Raw genomic sequence first — 25,199 nt, 5'->3', positions numbered from 1 at the left:
GAATCTGCTGGGTGGGGTGGAGCGGGGAGGAATATGAAGTGTTTGGAGCTTTTATTACATGTAAATATCCATCTGGGAGAATCTTTTTTAATGCCTTGTGGGACAGAACCCCTTCGTCTTAACCTTGGCTACTTTCCAGCATCTATAAGATGAACGGATACGGCTCTTGAGAACAGCATGAGGCCTAAACAGAGTTGGTTTGCCTTGGTGGTGGTTAGTTCCCCCTGCCCCCTCTTAGAGGCACTTTTATTCCCCAGCTTCATTTTATTCCTAGATGCAATTTGCTTGACGTTGACATTTCTCATTTTGTAACAAACAGAACACAGTTCCCATGGCGCTCCCATTTGCCTCTCTCAGTAAAATGGGCCTCGTGCGAAAAATGAATCCAGACAAGGGACTGGTGATACATGTGCCAGAAACAAACAGCTATTGACGAAATATATAATTGAAAAATTAATCTGGTTGTAAATCACATACAGATTGGTTCTATTGGTGTGAAATCACAGAAGACTGGCATTTCTCCACAAAGTGTTTTCCTACTATGGCTTTGGTCAGTTTTGTCTCTGAAAATATTAAATTCACAATTAGCAGTGGCAGAATTATACTGTCACATTAGGCTATGGTGCAGATGTAATGCCACTAATATCTATTTTTTTAAAAAAAATGTAACAAGATCTATATATCACTTAATCAAAATAAACACTACGCAGTTTACATAAAATCACATAAAACGTTGCTAAGAAAATACAAATAAAATCAACAGACTTCATAAGCAGACATAATTTCCCCCAAAAAAATATAGGTAAAATAAACAGTCTTAGAAACAATATAACAATCAGATGAAATGTCTGCATAGGTTTGCCCGAACAGAAACGTTTTTAGCAGATATTGAAAACAGTACAATCATAGAATCATGGAATCCTAGATTTGTATGGTTGGAAGGCACCCCGAGGGTCATCTAGTCTGACCCTCTGCAATGCAGGAATCTCAACTAAAGCACCCATGACAGATGGCCAACCAAACCAAGGTGCACTTTCAAATGCTCAGAGTGCTTCAGATGTAACCCTTACAAGGTTAGTAAGTATTAACCCTCATTTTGCAGATGGGAAAAGTGAGGCTGAAAGAGAATGACTTGCCTAAGACCACCTAGTAAGTAGAACTAGAAACTTCTGATTTCTATCTCAGTTGCTTAACATCAGGGGCATCATTCTACCGTAGGGCCTACTTGAGGCAGCTGAAAATTACTGAGGCCCACCAGAGGCTCTAAGTGGAAAAGGTTGTTTTCTTTTATATCTTTCCCTTCCCACCCTCCACATGCCTCTGAAAAATATGTTAACCCATCTCCTCTAATTTCTTCTCCATTTCTCCTTTCACAGACCTCCCATCCCTCAGCAATTGGTTGCTTCCTCCATACCTCCTCCCTGGAACTTTTACAGTCATCTCTTCCTCCTGTAACAACTTCCCTTTCTTCTCCTTGTGCTTCCTATCCCCAGTTCAGATGACGATGATGGAAGGAGATCTCCCTGCCCCCACCTCAACCCTGAACGTCTCTGTCTCCCAGCCACTACTAAGCATGCAAGGAGCATACTAAGCATGCAATGGCATTGATCAAACCCAAAGGCTATGGCACTGCTTGGCAGGCAACTGAGGCAGCTTTGGGCAGGTTGTGGCACTGAGGGCCACCTGAAAATGGCCCACTGGGTCCACCGTGTGAGAAACCCTGTGCTGCGCTGAAGCACCTCTTGATGGTACCCTACAGGCAGAAATGTTTTGACATGATGGGGAGGGGACAAAGCTCTGTTTAACGTCCCACCTAACTTACATTCTCAGGAACAAGGTACCACAAGATTTATCTGTGTTTGCAAATCAGCAATTACCGCCCGGTGCTTCTGCAGCATCCGCACACAGCTCTGAGAGGCCAAACCTAAATTACTCAACTTTCTCTCTTCTTTGGGGCTAGGGTTAGGCTTCTGATTAGCTTGGCAATTATATCTGCTCTTTAAACAATGGCCAACGGGGTCTGTAAATCCATGTCATTTTCAAAGAAAGCCAAACATTTGGGTTTCGCACACTCAACTTGCGCTACACCAACGGCCTCTTGGAGTGGCTGCCTGCTGCTATAAGCTTATGACTTACGAGGCAAAACTAATCCCAAAATGAGAGCAGTTTCTCCTTAGGCAACTACTTCAATGGTTTTACATTTAAAGACATCCAATTAAATTCCTGTTTATCTAACAGAGTGTGTTTCTTTTTACTGTTATATTAAAAAAAAAAATCACTCACCACCTCTCCATAAAACCGGGGGGTGGGGGTGGGGGTAGGCAGGCAAAATACCATTAAATGCATCACATAGCGAAGAAATGGCAGGTGAAATTAGTAGGAGTTATACAGTAGTGTAAGCCAACGCTGTTGGAACACGTAGAGAGTTTGATTGATTATGGAATGCGTACCGTTTATAACCTCGGGACATGCACTGATTGCCCACTCACATTATAGAAAATAATGATGCAGCCATAAAAAATAATGTTTTACTGGGGGTGGGGGGGGATGACACAGCTCAAGGTCATTGATCTATTATCTATGTAATAGACGGCTATTCTATTATATGATGTAGCACATAAATTCACTGGGAAACAAAGGTTTTAAGACAGGCAGTACAGCGGGGAAATGGCTGTTTGTAGCATAGCGTGTTGCCTTCTTTTGAGCACAGTTCAAGTCATGACAAGCAGCCAAATCTATCCTACATGGAGACCCAATGCTAGAAAGGAATCTTTTTTAACAAAAAGTCACAGAAAGGTTCATGGATTTTTATTTATTTATTTATTTCATGTTAGGGCCTCACATTTACAACTGCTTATTATTTTGGAGTTGATAAGTTTAGTTTCATAGTTATGCTGACCGAAGGTCTCATATAGGATGGACGGTATCAGGTCTAAACTCTCTTATAACTAAATAGAAATAAATACAAAATAAATAACTAGACAGTGCAGTGAGATCATAGCTGGATATCACCCTTCACCTACCTGGGTGACAATAGCACCACCATTCTAAACTGACTCAAAGGAAAGACTCCATCAACCTAATTCCTCCCACAACCTGGTCTGAAGGCATGGAGCTTTCAGTGACAACCTGGATAAGGAAAAGTGGTGGGAGCCCCCCAAGGGAGGCCACAGAAGAAGAGGACTTAGATCCCGGATCCTGGTGGTGGGACACTGAAGAGCAGCCTGCAGAAGGGATGAGCTGGGAGGTGCTAGAAGCAGGGGGGGTTGAGCGTTCAAGAGGAGCCAGAAGGAGAGCCTTTCAGGACAGGGTCAGAGGCTTAGAGTCACAGTGTGAGTGCAGACTCAGTCAGAGAGGAGTCAGAGATTGCCCCTGCTACACAGCAGCAGGACAGTCCCAGTCCTGCTGGCGCGTCTCTCCCTCTGACACCCCGCTCGAGAAGAGTCCTGCACATTGCTGAGCAATGGGCCAGACAGGCCCAGAGGAGGAGTTCACCCCCTTGACACAGCCTTCGTCTGCTTGGGAGGAATCCAGAGGGAAAGTCTAGAGAGGGAAAGACGAAGCTAGTGGTTAGTTTCAGCAACATCTCAGCTAGATTAAGGTGAATCAGAGGACTCTGCTATGTTGTTATTTTCTGTTAATAAAAAGATAATTGCATGGCATGCCTCCCGTCCATGTGCCTGCCCTGTGGTTGACCTGGCTTGCTTGACAGCTCCTTTACACAGCAACCTTGCTGAAGGAAAACACAGTCTAAGCCTGATGGGTGTCTAGCAGGCTGCCTAGAACCTCCTGAACTCTAACATAGAAGAAATATACATAACCCAGGGATAGGGAACCTTTTACATGCCAAAGGTCACATTTACTTTTGATCAACCTACTGGAGGAAAAAGTAGGAAGAACAAGAAATATTAAATATACATTAGTACAGTAGGCTCGTTCCTATCCACATTCACACAGCCTTCTATTTCCTCCATCCATCCAAGCAAGCAAGAAACAAGAACACTCAGGAAGGATGAAAAGCAGGATGAACTGAGGGATGTGAGCTAGGAGAGTGGATGTGGCCTGGGAAGAGTCCCAGGGCCCAGATAGAGGCCTACAGGACCACTTCCAGGCCTGATATTCCCCACCCCGACATAATAAACCAACAAATCTGGCTGACAACATCGGAACCACAGTTGTTTCCGTTTCCACCTAGCCTTTCGGTTCCTTAATGTAATGGGAATTGGGGGTTGCTCGTGCGTAAGTTGCCACCACTCTTGGCTAGGTTGCCTGGATAAACCTTTCCCCGGCTGGACAGCCCTGACGCTGCGGCTGTCAGTCACTGGCAGAATCCGTCAGTGGGCATTTCCTGAACTTCTTCCAACATAAAAGTTCCTTGACGGATAATCTCCGCCTAGCCTCCCTGCGCGGAAGTCTTCTGCGCAGGGTGGGTGTGGGCAGCGGAGGACCCGTGCTCTCCCCACTGGTCTCTGGCGAAGAGTCCTGGAGCCACTCTCCGAAGCCCGCCTCTGCCCGCCTTTCTCCCTGGTGTAACGCTGATTTCCTTCCCCGGCTGATGAGTCCCCTCTCTCCCTGCTGGGCCCTTCTCCGGCATCGCTTGGGAGCCTTTCCTCCACTCCTGGCTGCGATGGCAGTTCCCTGACACTTAAATATTGAAAGAGGAAGATGGTTCTCAATCCAACTGACCAATATGAAGCAGAGCCAAACTTAAACCAAACAAGAACTTAAGGGCTTACTTGTAGATTTTCAAAATGGCAGAGATGTGATAGTTAGAACAGACAATAATGCACATCGGTCCACTCCACCTGTATACTAATTGCATGTATATGGCTCTTTTGAAAATGTGAAGTCCCGTGAACTAGCCTAAAAGGGAGAGTTAGGTTACTACAATCCCACTTTCCCTACTAACACACACAGGGTTTGAACGTCTGCATAGGATTTGCAATTTCTGCAGGTCCAGATATAGTTAGTTTGAATTCATTTGCAAGCACTTCCAGAAAATGGTATATTTACACAAAAGAAGCAACTGAAAAGGAAACCCTAACCATTAAAAAAACACAGCTTAACTTGTAATTATCTCAAAAATTCTTTGGGGGATTGGTCGTGAAATCATGCAAGTAAATTTTTCCTGTTTGGGGATGTGACTCCCTCCAACACAAACTACATTTTAGAAATTATCAAAGAAGTCAGATCTTTGAAAAACAAGCCATGTAAGGAATAAACCGACACTCTCTCTTTCCATCTTCCTTAATGCATGTTTTGTTTAGAAATCACCACAGCATCAATTTTGGTACTCGCTGCTAATACCTCCCACTTTCACAGCTATTAAGTGCATATGAAAGGAGATGTTTGCCTCCTTCTCCTACTCTTACCCACTTAAAATTAGATACGGTACATATCGTTTCCATAACAAGATGAAAACAACATTTACAGGAGTCAAAAATGTAACTTTAAAAACTCAATCTGATTTTTGTTAATTTAATGGCCAGCTGTTCCCTTTGCTGTAGTGGAGCAGCTTGTGAACATTTGTGATTAACCAGTTTCACTCTATTTGTCACTTATATTTCCATAACTTTATTAATACACATACTAATGGAACAATGGTATTTAATATAAGTGCTTCATAGAAGATACACATACATACAGCCATTAGTGCTGCATGTGGTGGGGCAGGGCAGCCCTTGTAATCGTGGTGTGGTTTCACAATGGTTATCTCTCTCCACTAAAGAGCTGGATTTTATCTAGAGTCTGACAGCCTTTCGATGTACATCAAAATTGACAACATCCAACCCTGAGGAGGGCAAACTTGGACTGTCGCAACATTAAACAAAACAACTTGGTAGTGGCCATTTCATTCAAGTATAACCTGTTTTTCGGGAATGTATAGCTGTCTAAAATATATCTAAATTGATCTTTAACAACATAGGTCATACTCTCGGACACACAAATTTGGCTTTCTTTAGGAGGCTTGTAAGTCAGCAACTTCTTGAAAAGAGAGGCCCGAGAAGCAAGGAAGCAACTTTTGTCATGTTAGGTGACATGAGGCCACTCTCTAGCGGTCAAAGTCATCTTAATGCTGAAGCCAATTAATCTCAATCTGAAATTTAGCAGCCTGCTAATCTTAGTGAGCAGGTTTACTCATAAAGAGACTGAGCTATGTATAAAGAGGCTCAAGTTGAACTCTCATCTCTGCTATGTTCTCATCAAGGAAAGCCTCTCTCTCGCCCCCTTCAGTTCTCCCCACATTCTACAATATGGGTAACAATTATACTAGTTTACCTTATACTTACTGAGTAACCAACATGGTACCCTCCTCCTGACATTGTTGGACTCCCATCAGTCCTAGTGAGGATGGCCAATAATCATGAAGGAAGGCACCACATTGGCTGTCCCTGCTCTAGCATGTTACAAGGATTAGGTAATAAACACAGAGTGCTGCTTTAAACACGGCGCTGTGGGTAAAAGCCTCAGTGCCTAGGGCTTGCCGATCGAAAGGTCGGCAGTTCGAATCCCCGCGGCGGGGTGCACTCCCATCGTTCGGTCCCAGCACCTGCCAACCTAGCAGTTCGAAAGCACCCCCGGGTGCAAGTAGATAAATAGGGACCGCTTACTAGCGGGAAGGCAAACGGCGTTTCCGTGTGCGGTTCTGGCTCGCCAGAGCAGCGATGTCACGCTGGCCACGTGACCCGGAAGTGTCTCCGGACAGCGCTGGCCCCCGGCCTCTTGAGTGAGATGGGCGCACAACCCTAGAGTCTGTCAAGACTGGCCCGTACGGGCATGGGTACCTTTACCTTAAGAGTGATACAAGGGACGCGGGTGGCGCTGTGGTCTACACCACAGAGCCTAGGGCTTGTCGATCAGAACTGCCCACCTAGCAGTTCGAAAGCACATCAAAGTGCAAGAAGATAAATAGGTACCGCTCCGGCAGGAAGGTAAATGGCGTTTCTGTGCGCTGCTCTGGTTCGCCAGAAGCAGCTTAGTCATGCTGGCCACATGACCCGGAAGCTGTACAGCAGCCAGTAAAGCAAGATGAGTGCCACAACCCCAGAGTTGTCTGCGACTGGACCTAACGGTCAGGGGTCCCTTTACCCTTTACCTTTAAGAGTGATACTACATCATCATCATCATCATTATTATTATTATTATTATTATTATTATTATTATTATTATTGAATGTAATTATGAACCAAAGTCCGCTTTTCACTTCCTACGGAATGACAATCACAACCAGAATGAAGCCTCTTAATTTTAAAAAAGGGGAGTACCATATTTTTCCATCTATAAGATGCCCCCATGTATAAGACACCCCCTATTTTGGGGGACTCAGATTTAAGAAAATGGGGGAAGATGGCCCAGAGTATAAGACGCCCCCTAATTTTTGACATTATTTTTTAGGGAAAAAACCTAGTCTTATACACGGAAAAATACAATATTGCAGAAAACTTTCTTACACTATTTTATTGTAATTCATGAATTATTATTATTATTATTATTTAATACCCTAAGGTGGAAGGACAAAAATAGTCCCGCAAAAACAGACTGGCAGAATAAGCTAACAGATTACGTGGAGCTAGCAATGTTGACTGCAAAGATAAGAAATCAAGATGTCGGACATAAAAGAAGAGTGGGAATACTTCGGTGAATATTTAAAGAAATATAACTATCAGATAAACTTCCAAGTGGGGTTAGATATATGAGCATTAGTTAAAATAAGCAGAAGAAGGGTGGTAATTAAAGAGATGGATCTTAACAAAGACTAAATAAAACCCGACAGAGGGATGTGTGTGGAAGTCAAAGAGTGCAAGATAAATGATGTATAACTGATGTACTAAAATACAATGCATTTTTAAAGGTAATTCATGAATTTATATACTACCTTTCACAAAAAATACACAAGGCGGCTTTCACAACATCAACACTATACAAAATAGAATAGAAATGAAACGTACATTTTACAAAATCCCCAGCCAAAAGCTCATACAAACAGCTGACCAACATCACAGCCCTTAATAAAGCCAAGGGTAATTTTCACTCATTAGGACGGGAAACAGGGATCCAAACCAAATACAAAACAATCCCTTTTTCACAGCATGTAAAACAGTCCTTTCTTGTTGATTTTAGAAAGCTGTGCTTTAACTACAATGCTGAGCTTTAATGTTCCATGAGATTATCTAAGAGATTACTGGGCCAATTGTTTTTAAAAGACTGTCTCATTTGACATCCATTTAGAGTCACAAATGAATTAGAGGCATTGCAGGACATAAAAACAGGACTCTGAACAGATTTCTGTGAAAAATCAGTATTGGGAGATATTTACATTACTTACGTTATTTACAAATATATTAACTTTGGCAGCAGGAAGCGGAGATCTGCCCCACACTCACATGCAAAAAATGCCGGTGGCGAATATTAACATTAGATATAAAGCTCTTCTTTTTATTAGCTCACATTGCTGTCCCCACCTTGCTTATAACCTCCAACCTAAGTAATTTTGATACGCAAAAATGAGGACTCTGTTTAAATGGCAGCAATGAAGATAATGGAAAGTAATTTGAGATCAGGGTGGGAGGTAGCCATAGCGCAAAATCTAAACATTAATTCTGCCCCTTTTTACAGCCACCCCCAAACTAGCCTCTTTAAGCAAGGGCCTATCTGTTAAACCAAGGGTGGAGAATGTGTAGCCTTCCAAATTTCATTGGACTCCAGCTCCCATCTGTCCCAGTCAGCATGGCCAACAGTCATGGACAATGGGAGCTGTAGTCCAGCAACACCTGGTGTGTCACAGGTTCCCCACCCTTGCATTACACAGCATTGTTAGGACAGTACAATGAACTGATGAAGTCATAAAGTAAACCCAGAGTGCTTTGAAACCTATTCACTATTCCCTCACAGCTTCTGCTCAAAATGATATCAGGAGCAGGTCTTGAGCTCATGCATGCTCTTTCCCAGATCTGCCATGCTGTTCAAACACTAAGTTTGGATCAAAAGGCTAGGGACATTCTGTGTTCACTTGGCTGTGTTCCATTCATTCATTCATTCATTCATTCATTCATTATTAAATTTCTATACTGCCCTTCAGCCAAGATCAAAGGGCAGTTTACAATTTAAAATCACAGTTTCACAGAATTGTAGAGTTGGGAGGGACCATGAGGATCATCTAGTCCAAACCCCTGTAATGCAGGAACATTTCTTTTTACATAATGTGGGGCTTGAATCCACAGCCCTGAGGTTAATAATCTCATGCTCTACCAACTGAGCTATCCCAAGTGAACCCAAAAATATGTATCATAGTAGCAAACAAAAACAACCCAAACCCCTACCCCCCAACACAGTTATTATTATTTATTGGCAGTTCAAGCACAGCCAAGGAGGAAGGGGAGCAGTGCCCACAAATCGAACACGTGTTTCTGATGGCATCACTTAAGAGATGTTTTCTGGGAAGCCGAGCAAGGAATTAATTTAATCTGAATGTCACATAATAATAATATTCCCCAGGAATTGTTGCCCTGCAGTGGTCTTTCGTCAACCTGGTGCCTCCCGGATGTTGTGGCCTACAATCCTCACCAGCTACCTTAGAAACACACAAGAGAGAGTAGCATCAAATTATTGTTCTCTCTCAGCCCCTTTTCTCCCCCAACCAGGAGCACGGGAGAGAGAAACAGTATGGAGGAAACGTAACAAAAATGTTTTGTGCCACCTCAAAGTTATTTGGCATGAATTTTCATCCTTGCCCTGTTGCACTTTTCCAGTGAGTAATCTCTTTTGGCTGCAGATTGGGCATCCTAGTAAATTCAGGACAGTACTCCATCTTTGGGGGGAATAAATTAGTGTTATGAGTCTTATTCTCTCTTCTCTCTTGGCCTATAAATCATCATCATCATCAAACTAGAAAGGGGTCACCATCACAAAATGAACTCATTCCTACAAGCCACAGCGATAGACACCATATTGAATGGCTTTAAAAGAGGATTGAGCAACATGCAGGATAAGGCCACAATGTTCTACTTCCATCAGTAGCACACTAACTCAGGGGAGAGGGAACCGCAAGCAGAGAGAATGTTATTGCACCTGGATCCTGCCTCCAAGCTTCCCATGGGCATCTGGTTGGCACTGTGAGGACAGGATCCTGATCTGCTCCAATAGGGTTCTCACTAACACTAACTCTGGTGTTGTCTAGGTCAAGAGTCCTAGCTTACACCCTCCGGAGAACTTTTAACAAAAAGTGAATGCAGAGGTCATGTTTTCTGGCCAACTCACTCATCATATATGCTCATGTGCAGTGGGACACATCTAGACAGAAATAAACTTACTCCTGGCAGGCAAACACTGTACGATCTGCAAACTTTCAAAAATGGACAAAAAGAAGAAACAGGGGAGGCCTGTTATGCCTTTGCTACATACTATAAGATTTTAACAACACCATTAAATGGTGCAGCACTCAGAAACATTTCATTAGAATTCTTTTCTTCTAAATCATACCAATAAAATCAAGGTTGGTCTGGTGTTCATGTGTTGACTTACTCGCATGCTTCTTGCTGCAGAAGTACAGTTTTGATCTTGTAAACATAAGGCATGGATGGAAATGGAAATCATCAAGAAGACAGCATATTGCAGATGTTGAGATATATTGGCTACATTGGTTTGGACTTGAGAGAGGTAGGTCCAGATTCCTCTTTAAGCCACAGGACTTAGTGAGTAACCTTTGACAAACCATGGCCTCCCAACCTCGCCTGCATGACAGGGTTACAGTGTGAACACAAAGCTAGATTGTAATGGAACCATGTCCTTGGAATAAGAAAGACTGAATGTAATAAACACTGCTACTGCAAAGGCCAGAACATTTATTATATCAATACTTTGAAAAATGGCTTATGATATGGTCTTGTTTTGATTTCTGTACTGGCTCGCAGCTAAGAGATAACGCTAATAGTTTGCTGGTACCATTTTTCTCGTCATATAGCAGCCTCTCTTTCCAGTACTTCTGAATCCTTTACATTGACAAAGGAATATGTAGCAGGAGCTACAGAAAAAGATGGGAGGAGAACATACTCATTTAACCAGTTACATAACACATTATGCTTAAGCATTTTTAAGAGAACATAGGTAAAACAGTAAGATGGCTACCTTTTTCTTTGTTTTTGCCAAAAAAATAATTATATAGCCCTTCTAAAAATCTGCAAGGTGCCTGGATTGAGAAGAGATTGGATATCAGTGGTTAAAGAACTTAAGAGATGGCAGAGAGGACAATAATGATGAAGGCCCCCGCTATGACCCTCTTGTGCTCAACTCCAAACCATGTGTCCCTCAACAGAAAGGGTTAACACAGCTCCTGTCACTCTCAGACCTCCCCACCCCCAAGTGTCCCTATTTTCCAGGGACAGTCCTGGATTTACAGAAGCTGTCCCCGTTTCTGATTTGATTCCGGAATGTCTGGCTTTTCCTTAGGACATCCCTACCTTCATAAGAGAAATTATGGAGGATGTGCACTTTGTGAGAATCTGAGACTGATCCTGAGAACAGGGCCTGTCCTTTATTTTATGTGAAGGCGCTCATTAAAAAAATTTATCTGAAAATATTTTTTTATTATTATTTTATGACAGCCCAGTCCAAAGTCGCTTGCTAATAGAACCTGCTCTGAAGCAGGAGCAAAGCAACAGGAAGTCAGAAGGTAGAACATCTGGCAGAACAGAGATAAAAGCCAGGCACAAGCCAAAGCGAGCTGAAAGCTGATGTTCTAAGGAAGTAAAGGCTTCCAAGTGCTTGAGGGGAGATCTGATGTGTTATCAGAGAGACAAGCTGACCCTTGTCCCGAGTGGACCAGCAGACTCTCATTCTCTCCCCCAACTGGACTTATGAGTATAAACCTGGACTCAGAAACGCTTGATACTCACTGGAGACTAAAGACTGACACTGCTTGGCATGTCCTTTCCCCATTAGACAGGTTTATGCCAAATTACGACTCTTCTAGGGTCTGATAAGTACTATGCCAAATTCATTTCCCTGAAAGTGCCAGGGTGAAAATCTGAGGTTCCCAGAGGGAGGGTCAGTTCAGTGGTGGCCACAAGCCATGAGAACAATATGGCTGAGAACATTATTTCAAAGAGGAAAATTGTTGGTAGTAATCCAAAAACAGCAACTGGCATGAGGCAGCATCCAATCAAATCACCACTACCACAAAACACAGGCTTTTTTTATATAAAAAAAAGATGAATTTTCAAAGACCATAAGGGAAGCCCCAAAACAATTAAATGCTGCTTTAAAATGCATTAGCACCCAAACACAAACCTTCAAACAAACTACCTCCAACATGGTTCTTCAAAGCCAAATTAAATGAGATAACTGCAGCCCCGGGATGAACTGTTTGGGAAATTTTCCACTAATAAATACTCAGATGTCCTAACACTGACATTTATTCAGAAGCAGATGGATGGCCCAGACAACTAAGTCCTCATCAGAATCCTTAATATGAAGCTTAAGCTGGGCTCGGGGGGGGGGGTGCGTTTGTAAATCAAAAGCACTGGGACACATTTCAACTTTGTTATCTGCCAGGCAAGTTACACAAATCTGGACAGTTCACTTGGAACACATGCATCCATTAATACGTATCATATTATGGCATTTATGACCTCCAGACTGGGTTTGCTTCTCTCTTTTGCCTATTAAAACAGAAGACCAGGGTCAACTGTAAACAGAGCGTCATAAAAATGACAGTGCATGCAATACATGAGAATGTGGTAATTGCCTTCCTGGAGCATCCCAAGGTTTATCTGGTCCACCATTCTCCTTATAATGCAGACGCAAACTTTGCACTTGCTCACATTGCCACACACAGTAGAAGGTCAGTTATGATTCTGCAAAATCAGTCTCTGGACATTTTGTGAATGCAGTCACAAAATGCATTTTGGAGAAGCTTTCAACCTACCCTAAGTGCTTTCTTTCTACATTATGCTTTTGTTGCCCTTATAGGTCTAGTTTGCACAGCACAGTAAGCTACTTTCTGGGGCTTGCAATCACTGTACTGAACTCAGTGCTCCCACGCCAAGTGCAGTGAGTTCAAAGGAGCTCACTCACAATCACTGTACTCCTCCCTGGTCATTTTTGCTCCCAAGCCAAGTGCACTGAGTTCAATGGAGCTCACTCCCAGTCACATGTGTATGGCAGCACTAGAGGAACCTCTGGTCCACATACCTTCCAACATTTCTCAGATGAAAATTGGGACATCCTAAGGAAAAGTGGGACATTCCAAGATCAAATCAGAAACCAGAATGGTTTCTGTAAATCCAGGACTATCCCTAGAAAATAGGGACTCTTGGAGGGTCTGCAACTGCCACCTGAACCCAGGCTCATGCTTAAGTTCTCTCCTTGCTAAACCAAAGTGTGTTCCACTGCTGAGCCCCTTCCATCGTGGCAACAATATTTCCTCTGTTTATCATTTACATCAATATTATGAATGGGCAAGGCTAAGTGGCCTGGAAGGAGTTTTCAACAAACCTCACCGATGCTATTTGTATATTGGTAAGAATTGGAGATGGGAGCTTTTGCTTTTCACTTGTTAAAATATTTTCCCCCAGCCATGAACCCTTGACTGAATATTACATTAAAATGGGATATTCCGCTTAGAAAGTGATCAACAAACAGCATGGGGGACAAATGCTTAAGAGACCAGCATGGTGACAGTACATACGCAAGTAACTGACAGCTTGTAAAACACTGGCTACCGCACAGGGGAATACACACACCTATCAAACAGCTGGACTGTCTGCAGGAGGAATGAAGTTACACATGAAGTAGTGTAAAAAATATAGCCCCAAGTGTGTTGGCTAGAAATGAAGCATCTGCTGTTGGAAAAACAATTGCTGTCCTGATGTGCTCATTAAAAAATGCTATTGAACTCCCACAGTCCTTGCATATGATAAACTTTTCCACTGGAATATATTTGCCTATGCCAACATTGTTGTTGTCACTGCTCAAGGTTTTGATTATACGGCAAGTATAAAAGGCATCGAGCGCACAGACACCAGCTGTTCTTTTAAAAAAAGAAATCTTTTGTAAATATCAGAAACTGAGAGCCTGCTTCATTTGTGGATTTAGAACCTAATTTTATCATTAACATTATTGGCTAGAATTTTTTTGTTAACATTATTGGCCAGAAATACTGGCTGTTTTTCTTGTACTGATTCTTTTAAGAAGTATAGGCCTTTAGCAAGGAATACATTTATTCATTCTGGATAAGGGCTCTGCACTCCTTCATGAAATGAAATTATTATTACTATTTTATTGCAGTCCTATATCCACTTGCCTGGGAGGAAGTCCATATAGCTTAACTGGTCTTGCTTTTGTGCAAAGATGCACACTGTAGCCTCCCAAAATGAAGACAATCCCTTGCTTGCATTTGATGCCAAATTTAAAATGGGCCAAATGTAAAGCCCATTTGCCAAGGAACAATGAGATGCATCCTTTAAGACTCCCCAATGTTCCTTTGCAGCTGCATCTTTGCATGTCCCACACCTGATGTCATGGGTGTGGCTTGGGGAAAACAACCGCTGTTGATTCCTAAACAATATTAGGATAACTGTCTGCCAGATCTAATTTTGCCTGTGGGACAGAGGTTCCTGGTGCTTGATGGGTTGCTTTGTAAGTTACATAGGATAAATTGCATTGCAACTTCTGTATTATAGGCACTTTATAAATATAGTGCCATATTCCAGAGTTCTGTTATACTCTATGGAAGGGGTGGAGAACCTCAGGCCTGGGGACCAAATGTAGTCCCTCGGGACACACACCTTCCCCTGAGTCCATATCCCTTACCAGCCCTGCTTTGCAGCCTCTCTGAGAGTTCTTCCTTGGTTGGAATGGGTCCTTGAACTCCGATAATGCCTCTTGCTTGCATGGATGGAAGATAGAGTTAAAAACATGTAATGATGGAGCCTGGCAAGTCTCTCTGGGGAGAGCATTCCACAGTTGGGGAGACAATCCAGCATTCCACAATTGCACCAGTGAGCTAATCCAGCCTCCTACCTACGTGTCTGCAGTGTGCTGACATCACCATCTGGCCCCTCTGTCTTCCAGGAAGCAAGTGTTGCAGCTCCACATTACCTAGAAAAAGCTGCTCCTGATGGACAAAACAGTACAGGAAGACGAAGTCCTTGAAATGCCCAGGTTCCAAATTGTTTTAAGGTTTTGTAAGTTATTGCTAGCATCTTGAGCATAGCTCAGAAGCAGATTGTCACCCCCCTTGCTGCCCTTTCATAGGCAGGTAAAAAACTTTTCTATTTCAGCTGACATTTGAAAATTGACTATTTTTGCCATGCCCTATATTGATTTTCACTGTGCTGCTTTCCTGTCATTTGTGGGGGAGCTTTTGGAGTTTGATTTTGATGGTAAGATTTTATGGTGCCTATTTTTGTTTTTAACCTTGATTCCCCCTCCCTCCCTCCCTCCAAAAAAAAAAAAAAATAGAGATATGCTGAAATAAATGAATAAAAATGCATGCTCTCTCATTTTTGCTAGTTAACTACAAACCATTTTTGCAGAAATAACATAATAAAGTACGTATTATTTGCACCTGAGCGTTTTGCATCTTCAAGTGTATCACTTAGCAGAACTATCAAGGAGGGCAATTACATAGTACAAAGGCTTGTAGCATTTCACAACTCATTTCCTCTCTGGAAATCTCCTCTTGCTTGAGTTTCAGTAGCACTCAAGGAAACCTCAGCAAAAATTTCTTTTTGGCACAAAGTCATACTTCACACAGTATAGGAAGTGGAACAGAAGAACAGCAGCAAAGTAGAAATGGAAAACCAAGAATGCGATGCAGAACATCTTTTTTGGCTTGGTGCTCTGGATAGCTTAATAATACACAATGAATACCTATTTCTACAGAATTCCAAATCCTGAACATACCCCACTGTAGATGTTCTACTGCCCTGTAGTATCATGCTTTTGAGAATTCATCTAGCACAATCTAGTGTCAGATTTAACGAAATGCCCAATTTCCATGTTTACTCAGTGAGCATTCTTATTCATCCTCTGCTGTATCAAAGCCACAGGGGACCAAATCTGCAGGCAAGCTCTGAAAAAATAGAGGAATTTGTCAAGAGCGAGCCATTTGCCCAGAATATACCACTAGCAAACCAGAGCTTTACAAAAGCCAAACAAGACATAACTTGCACAATTCTGAAACACAGAAACAATATCAACAACCTCAAATTGGTGGGGGGGGGGAGAAGTCTTTAATACATGCTTTAAAAGAGGCCAGTGAAAGAGCCATATGAACAAGCAAGCAATATCAGAAAACCATGGGGACTCAGACTTAAGAATTTTCAAATACAGAGGTCTAGCTTCCAAGGAAAACAAACACTTCTCTATATCATTTCTAAACCTCTTTTCCAACTTCTGAAGATACTTAGGGCAGGTGATTACAGATATTAGAAGTTAAAATAATCTTGGTGATGTGGGCAGATTAGCTATAAATGCTGGATTCAATAGCCTGCAGGTTCCTTAGAGTCTGATGGTTATCGTCTTTTATGGATCTGCTTCAAGATACAGGTATAAGATACAGCCAATATGGTGCCCTTCAGATGTTGCTGGACTACAACTCCCATGAGCACCAACTAGCAGGCCCAATGGTCAGGGATGATGAGAACTGTAGTCAAACAACGTTTGGGGGGCATCTTGTTCATTACCTCTGGAGCATTTCTATTGCTGCATTTGATGACCTGATGTACCAAAACTGGTACAATTTGACCCATTCATTTTATCACCTTTCAACCTCTCTCTGTGTGCTTTTTTCTTATGTTAAAAATATACCTCTATCTTTACAGCACCCTGCAAAACATTACTATTTCCTAAATAGTAAAGGGGAGATATTGTTTTTGGTTGTTACCTTGTTATGTATTTTTATATTGCAAACTGTCCTGTGATCCTTGGATGAAGGGTGGCATGGAACTTTAATAAATAAAAATAATAAAACAAACAAACCTCAAGTCTTTACAAGTTGTTCAAATTAAGTAAGCCATGTAAGATCAGTCACATGCTATTTCTCCCCTCAGGAAAGGAAAGAAGTTTGTATCTTTTACTTTCCAATGGAATCTGACTAAATATAATGAAGGAAACAGTGACATAAATTGTTGAGCTTTATTGAACCTGGAAGATGCTCAGCAAGGGGGAGAGAGAGAGAACAAGTGGGTGAACATTTCCTTATCCTCATCCAGTTCCCATGATACAATTAACAATGCTGTTCAAGGGGTTTCTACTATCTTAACTTCTAATTTCTTTTGCAAATCCACTCTAGGAAGCCCATGAGGATTTTCCTTCCAGAAAAGCAAATCTAAAAAAAAAGACATCACAGCCGTAAATGGGATGTTTATTTTTATTGTCCATTTCCATGCCAATCGTCACCATGGTGTTGCACGACTTTAGAACTGAGATGCGACACAGTTTCCTTATCAGGACGAAATAACAGAATTGATGAAAGAGGGAAAACAGATTTCAAAAAGGGAAAGCATTACTATCCGTTGTTAAAAGAACTCTGCTATAACAGATATGATTATCTTTCATACACAGACAATTTTAAAAAGAAACAAACCTTATTAGTGTTAGTAGTAAGGAGGACACTATCCCACCGGTTTGGGGGAAACCCACTCTTCAGTATTATTCAATAACACACAGTAATACTGTTACTATTTAATAATAGTAATACTGTTACTATACAGTATTATCTAATAAGACATGAAGGCTGTTTGGTACCAATCATAATTTGGGGAAATGATGCAACAAGGATGTAAGAACACAAGAGCCTGCTGCATCTGGCGAATGGCTCATCTACTCCAGCATCCTGTTCTCACAGTGGCCAACTAGATATCTGTGGGAAACCCTCAATATCTGTGGGAAACCCCAGCACAAGAGCACTCTCCCCTCCTGTGGTTTCCAGCAACTGGTATTCAGAAGCATTGCTTTCTCTGGCGGTGGAAATAGTGCAGAGCCAGCATGACTAGTAGCACTTAGGGAAACATCAGGAAAACTGGATAAACTGCTGCGTGAATGCAGCCAAAGTCTTAAAGGATGCCACTCTTCAAAGGGGCTCAGAATGGCATACAAGCATGGATTTCCCTTCCCCCTTATCCTCATAAGAACCACCTTGTAAGGCTATGTTCAAGGTACTGGTGACCTTTGTAAATGAGCTGGGAAACTGAGGACCAAAAACTGTACCAGTTAAATGATTACTCCTCCCCAGCAGCCGAGGTCCACAACCTCCGAGATTGTTTTAGAGAGGGCAAATATTGCAAATACTTTTGGGATGTCTCATGGGAAGCAATTCATAAAAATAATGCTCAAGATATATCCAAGAGGTGAACTTCGTTCCCCCTCCCCAACAACCACTAATTTATTTGTGCTGATGAAATGCAACTTCTGTTTTCCAAAATCATCGAGTAAGATCCTATCTGAGCCAACTAAATCATTTGTTGATGCAATGGCAAGCAGAAAATAATAATTAAGGCTGGAACCCTAGATATGTCTACTCAGAAGTAATCTCCACTGTGTTCAATGGGCTTACATAATGGGACTGCAGCCTAAAAGAACTTTAGTTCAAATCTCACTTTGGTTATGAACTCAGCTGGTAGCATTGGATAAGCCAACTTCTCTGAAGTAGGTGATAGCAATGCTGGCTAACGTTTCAAAGTTGCCATAAGGATAACTGAGATGATGTGTCCTTTGAGCAGTCCTTTGAGCAGTTAAAAATGCTAAGTATTGCTATTAACCATCAATATCCTGCACATCACCTTCAGACACATTTGGCCTACTTTTAAATATTTATCTGTCACCAAATAAGATCATTACAACATCCAGGCATCACGTCGTGTTAGCGAATCAAAATAAGCACTGGCTGGACGCCTTCGTTGAAGTTAAACCCTGGAGAAATTCCCAGAAGGTTTAAACACATTTTTGAAAGAGTATTATTTTCCATGCAATTGATGAAAAAAAGAGAGAGAGAAGAGGCCAGCTTGTAATGCACTTTATTGGTCAGACATGTCTTTCCCTGCAGCAGGTCACCATTTCCACAATGAGAACATCTCATATTTAAACGAGACATCCATCCACTGTCCACTGTCTCCCCACTACATCATCTTGGACATCTTGGACACTTCCCTGCTGGACTCTATACTTTTGTGCCAGAAAAAAAACCACTTGTGGGCTTCAGAAACAGTTTCAGAACACCATGGATTAGAAAACATATGAACTTGCTGCTGGTATGTATTTGAGCTGACATGTATTTTCATAGTTTTGCTCTAAAACCAAGGTATAGTGTCATGTGTGCAAGCAGGAAAGAGCCTGACCAAAGCCGCAGGGCTCTCCCCTGCCCTCGCCCTGTTCCTCCTGTCCAGCCTGGAGAAGGACTTTACTAGCATTTACTTTCAGAGATTCCTGGCTTAACATTGCATATGAATCAGACATCATAGTTTAACGCAAAATCTGCTTACTTGAACAAGTCAGCTTCATGGGCCCAGTTTGCATATGCCATGGTTTATAAACCATGATGTAATTTGATTGTCAAAACCTGGCCCAGCATCTTAACCATGGTTTATTAACCACAAAATCCACACTCATGAGCCATGGTTTGTTGGTTTATATACCTTGGCTTCCATTAACCTTGTCTTGGTGTGACATGCAAATCAGGACATGGTTGGGAAGTTGATTGCTTTGCAACTGACCAGTGTTTGTTTTAAAGGCCACTCTCTGGTTTTCACAGCACAACAAGCCATGATTAGTGAAACCTGAAACTAAACACTAGGAAAGTTCTTCAGGCAGCACAGGAAGGGAGGCAGAAGCTCTCAAGCCTGGTGCTTCACTCAGTCTCCTTCCTGTTTGTGCAGATAGCACTAGATCTTGGTTTAGCATTATGTGCAAATGTGGCCAACACAAAGCCAACGAAAAGATGAAAATGTATCAGGACAGCGAAGATTAAAAGCTCAAAACCAATTACTTTAAAAACATGAGCAGTTTGGCTGATCTAACACCCGTCTAAGGAGAAATGCCTTGGCCTTCCGGTGGCTCACAATCAGGGAGAGGTCAAGGCAGGCGTTTCTCGGAAGGGAGTTCCCAAGCCTAGGCATTACTACAGAGAAAGGTCTCTCTTGTGTCCCAGGCAAACACAACTCAGATGTTGAATGGGATGTGAAGGGGAGTTGCTCCAACAAATCTTAATGAACAGCAAGCACACATGGGCGGAAATGGACCATTCTAAGTACAAAAGAGCAGTTCTGCTGGATCAGACCAAACATCTATATCGTTCTATATCACATTTCCCATGGAAGCCACCAACTGCCCACAGGCAGAATACGAACACGCCCATTCTGTTACAATTTGCAGTTTCGCTTGTAGTAGTAGACCATAACAAGGTTCCCAATATTATTTCTTGCAAATGCAGTCACACCAGGGAACATTTACATTGGCATTGAACTAAATGCCTCCTGGCGATTTAAAAAAAAAATGCAACCTGCAATTAAATCCAAGTGCTTGCAACATTTGGAGGCCCAAATTGACGTTGAGGCCACTTACCTGCAGAGGCTAAACACCCAATCATCAAAGCAAACACTGGAATCATACAACTTGAAGTCATTCTTGCCACACCAGGGGTCTTTGGATCAACCTTCTTTGTAGTTCTTTGTGCCTGGTGGGCACCCTTCTGGGAATGTTACAACTATAGGTGTTTTGAGAGAGAGTCTTCAGTTACCTGCAAAGAAAAGTTTAAAAATAATACTTGTAAAAGCATGTCTTACAGAGAAATGAACTTTCTACACAATACTAAACACAGAGAAAGCCAGCACCCTTAAAAAAAGAAAAAGAAATAAAGCCTTTATACTGAGGAACAATGAAAGAAAAAAGAGTTATATTACAGTCACAGGTTTAATTCTCTCCAAGTCGTAACCCCAAACCCATCACTCATTTTGCATTCCACTCACTCATTCACTCTATTTGGCGCCAAGCCAAAGCCTCCAATGCAAAATCCCAAGAACCCCCCCTTTAAATTTTTACAAGCACATCTTTCTGGAACTCACTGTTGCGACAGAATAAATCTGATCATGGGTGGGCAACCTTTGGTCAAAATTTAGCACAATCACTAGAGACCAATTCAAGCAGACTTTGAGCCAACTCCTCCTTACGAACCAAACCATGTCATGGTCTTGACTATACTCACTTTGAAATGATTGTGCGCCAAGAAGCTGCCTAACTTTGCCTACCATAAATGATGGCAGCTGGTGCCTCAAAAATCTTGAGAATCACAGAGGCTATACAGAATTATCGGCACTTCTCAGGTTTTCACACACACACATCCCTCCAATACATTTTACAAGATTTGCCTTAGGGTTTCCACCTCTCAAAATGAGATGAAGCCATTATGAGATGGAGAGGAGCATTCTGCTAGGGTGTGAGGAATCCACTTGGGTGTCCTGAAGCTGTTGCTGGGTCTCAACTCCTATTATAGCCCCAGCTAGCAAAGTCAACAGTCAGGGATTGGCTGCCAATTCAGTTCCGGGCCAAACTCAAGGTGCCAATCCCAGTGCTTAAAGCCCTAAATGACTTAGGCTCCAAACAGCTGTGAGGCCACCTCCTTCTTTTGCTCTTTTGCTGTGGGGGCTCAGCCAGGGCACCCAATGGGGATCTCACAGTCAGAAGCAAGACAGTTGTATCAGAAGATGATTACGCAGCATGTTGTTGTTTAGTCGTTTAGTCGTGTCCGACTCTTTGTGACCCCATGGACCAGAGCATGCCAGGCACTCCTGTCTTCCACTGCCTCCCGCAGTTTGGTCAAACTCATGCTGGTAGCTTCGAGAACACTGTCCAACCATCTCGTCCTCTGTCGTCCCCTTCTCCTTTTGCCCTCAATCTTTCCCAACATCAGGTCTTTTCCAGGGAGTCTTCTCTTCTCATGAGGTGGCCAAAGTACTGGAGCCTCAGCTTCAGGATCTGTCCTTCCAGTGAGCACTCAGGGCTGATTTCCTTCAGAATGGATAGGTTTGATCTTCTGGCAGTCCATGGGACTCTCAAGAGTCTCCTCCAGCACCATAATTCAAAAGCATCAATTCTTCGGCGATCAGCCTTCCTTATGGTCCAGCTCTCACTTCCATAAATCACTACTGGGAAAACCATAGCTTTAACTATACGGACCTTTGTTGGCAAGGCGCAGCATAGGTTTCCCAAAACTTTATGAGAGGGCAGAAGTTACCCAAAGGTCTGTTTGACAGTGGAACAGACTCCCATGAGAGGTGGTGGACTCTTCCTTCAAGGTTGAGATTCCTGCACTGCAGGGGCTAGACGGCTTGGGGGTTCCTTCCAACTCTATAATTCTATGATTCTAGGTCATCAGTAAGTCCCTCAAGGCTCCTTCGGTTCTGAAAATAGGCCTGAAGCCACAATGAAATGGGTCCAGATAACCCTTTTCCTTCAACCACACTTGAAGCTGACCAGTCACCACTGCCTCAACAATCTTGCCCATCCACCACCCTAAATAGTTTATAAATGTATAGTTCCATATGTGTCTATAATTCATGGACAGTGAATGAGGCTTCCACCCATTGTAGTGTTGAAAAGCAATCAAGTTGATAACCAACAGCTAGTCCATATTTTGTTGTTCCAGAGTAAGGTTCCATGTGATTAGAAAGTATCTTGGCAAATTTGTCTACCCCCATGCTAAAGTAAAGGAAGACAGAGAGGCCACCAGATGCCCGGAGGCTGACCACTGTTGTTAACAGAATGCTACACTGAACAACATTGGTCTGAGTGTTTCATGTTTTAAACTGTTCCTCCTGCATAGACACACACACACATGCGCCAAGATCTCTTTGCATATGGAAAGCGTACAAGTCAGGAAGAAGTGCTTTTAAGCAAGCCTTCTCCCTGACGTGTTAACCGACGCTTCCAGATTTTCTCTCTCCTTCCTACACACTCATACACAAATTAAAACCACAGTACTGCACGTATTCTGCAGAAGAACACTTTGCTGTTGACTTTGGAACAAAATAATGTGTTCTTTACAATCCATTCCAATGTGTAACCGCAGATTTACTGGAAGTTCATCTACGGGTTTCCAAAAGTAAAACATGTGAGCTACATGTGGCCAGATTCTTCTTCTTCTTCTTTGGAAACGTAAAATCCTCTTCCGTATAACAAGACTTAAAGTCAATCAACTGACCAAATCAGAAACAAATACATGCACATATAGAAGAAGTTTTAAAGTGCTGTCATAAACTTACAGTGTGGGTTTCTGGAAAACAATTCTAAGCCCCTAATATTAATTGTTGTTTTGGACTGTGCATTTTAAAAAAAGATTACTTTTCCTGCCCAAGATAGTCATTAGGCAATATATTAAGAAAGCTCTGTGATTTATGATACTACTTGTAGGCTCTCTTGTGTCAAGCATTCAGGGCACAAGCCACAAATTGCAATACTTTGTGTGCCTCCTCCACGGGAGGTCCAGAGGGTGGCAACACAAGAACAGATTTTTTCTGCAGTGGCTCTCCTCACGGATGTTTGTCTGGCGCCTTCATTATACACCTTTAGGCGCCAGGCAAAAATGTTACTTTTCAACCAGGCCTTTGGCTGATGGACCCCTGCTACCCTGTTAAATGTGTTGTTGAGGGAAATTATTGATTTGTTTTTGCTCTTATTTTTATTATGTATTTTGTATTTTTTATATTGCATTTTTATGTTGTGAACCACGCCGAGATTTGCGGGTGGAGGGTGGTATACAAATTTAATAAAGATTAATAATAATATATTACAAGGAGAGCTGGCAATGACTTTTTAAAGTGTTTACAAGCCCAGAAGAGAAGCCTCTAATTTCTCAGACTATTCAGCAGAATAAAGGTCCAACTCTGTGTGGAATCAACTGCACTTACATTTTAAAGGGATGGACTTAACATGTTACTGACCACTCAATGCAGGAATGTCTTAATTCTCATCCGAAAACGCACAAGTGTTTCATGGCAGTGATATATCACACTATCAGTAACGTCTCTGTACAAGTGCCACTGAAATTAAAGAACGATGCATGTGATGACCCTATACTGGAATGTAATCATCCATTATCTTGGCTCTACAAAACTCCTGCAAGGCAGAAGGGGAATGTAAATTTAAACTAAAGAAGAAAAGTTGCTATTTTGGAATAATGTTTTAGAAAAGGAAGAAATGTATTCAAGTAGGAAAAACATAAGCAATTATCTGCAACGTTACAGTGTATATGTATCTATCTATAGGAGCAAGGATATATTGTTGCTGTTGCTGAATGAGGCAGATTCAAATCTCACCAGTCCCCTAAATCACACTCTTATCTGGCTCCTAATCGAGCACTGATTTTCATGTCTCCTCCCCATGCTTCCGCTGGGTTTTTTGGCTTGCTGTAAATAATAATAATAATAATCAGACGCCTGGCTTTTTACCTAGTTTTTATGCTGTTCAAAAATAAACCACAAAACGTTGGCAGCAAGAAGGAAGGAGAGATGAGGCTTTGTGATTGCCACAAGGGCCAACCAATCAGCACTCTGCACAGCCGGCTGAAAACAGGAAGCATCAGTTGCTCTGTAACGCAATTATATGAGGAAGGCTGTATTCCTTAAGAAAGAAAAGGGCAAGTGTGAATACATAGTTGTCTCACCAGAGTGCAAACTCTATACATCTCTATACCGCCTTACTGGTCCAGCCAGCATCACACTTACAATGAAAGCTATTCTTGCTTGTTTTTAATCCTTGATGTTTTTATTTTGTTTTTAGGTATGCTGTAAGTCACCCAGAGTGGCTGGGAAAACTTTTCAGAGTTTCAAGATGAATGCTGTAGTAGTAGTAATAGTAATAGTAATAGTAATAGTAATAGTAATAATAGTAATAGTAGTAGTAGTAGTATTGCAGCATTCATCTTGAAACTCTGAAAAGTCTAAGCTCTGTTTGAACTAAGAGCATTTCCCTCAAATTCAGCATTCATTTTAAGCTCTGCAGTTTAACCACACACACACACACACACACACACACACACAAGCCATGGACAATTAACTCCTAGGTCAAAATAGAAAGTTCTTTCCTGCACTCTTTGGCTGACATAACTTTTTTAACACATGTGTCTGAGGTTAGCAGTACTTTTTATTTATTTAATGCATTTATATTCCACCTTCCTTCTAAGGAGATCATGGTATCATAGAGTTGCC

General features: G+C 42.0%; 1 protein-coding gene across 2 annotated transcripts in view; it reads right to left on the bottom strand.

Annotated features, from left to right (window-relative positions):
* Nucleotides 1-25,199, bottom strand: part of TGFBR3 (transforming growth factor beta receptor 3) — a 139,202-nt gene that overhangs the window by 97,465 nt on the left and 16,538 nt on the right. For both annotated transcript variants that reach the window (XM_053391792.1, XM_053391791.1), the window contains exon 2: nt 20,560-20,734. In XM_053391792.1, the coding sequence (XP_053247767.1) occupies nt 20,560-20,620 (61 nt within the window). In that variant the 5' untranslated portion in view covers nt 20,621-20,734. The remainder of the gene's footprint in view (nt 1-20,559; nt 20,735-25,199) is intronic.

Source organism: Podarcis raffonei, chromosome 6 (assembly GCF_027172205.1).
Source record: "Podarcis raffonei isolate rPodRaf1 chromosome 6, rPodRaf1.pri, whole genome shotgun sequence".
NCBI classification, from domain to species: domain Eukaryota; kingdom Metazoa; phylum Chordata; class Lepidosauria; order Squamata; family Lacertidae; genus Podarcis; species Podarcis raffonei.
Note: the sequence above shows the minus strand (reverse complement) of the source record. Positions and strands in the feature narration are given on the sequence as shown.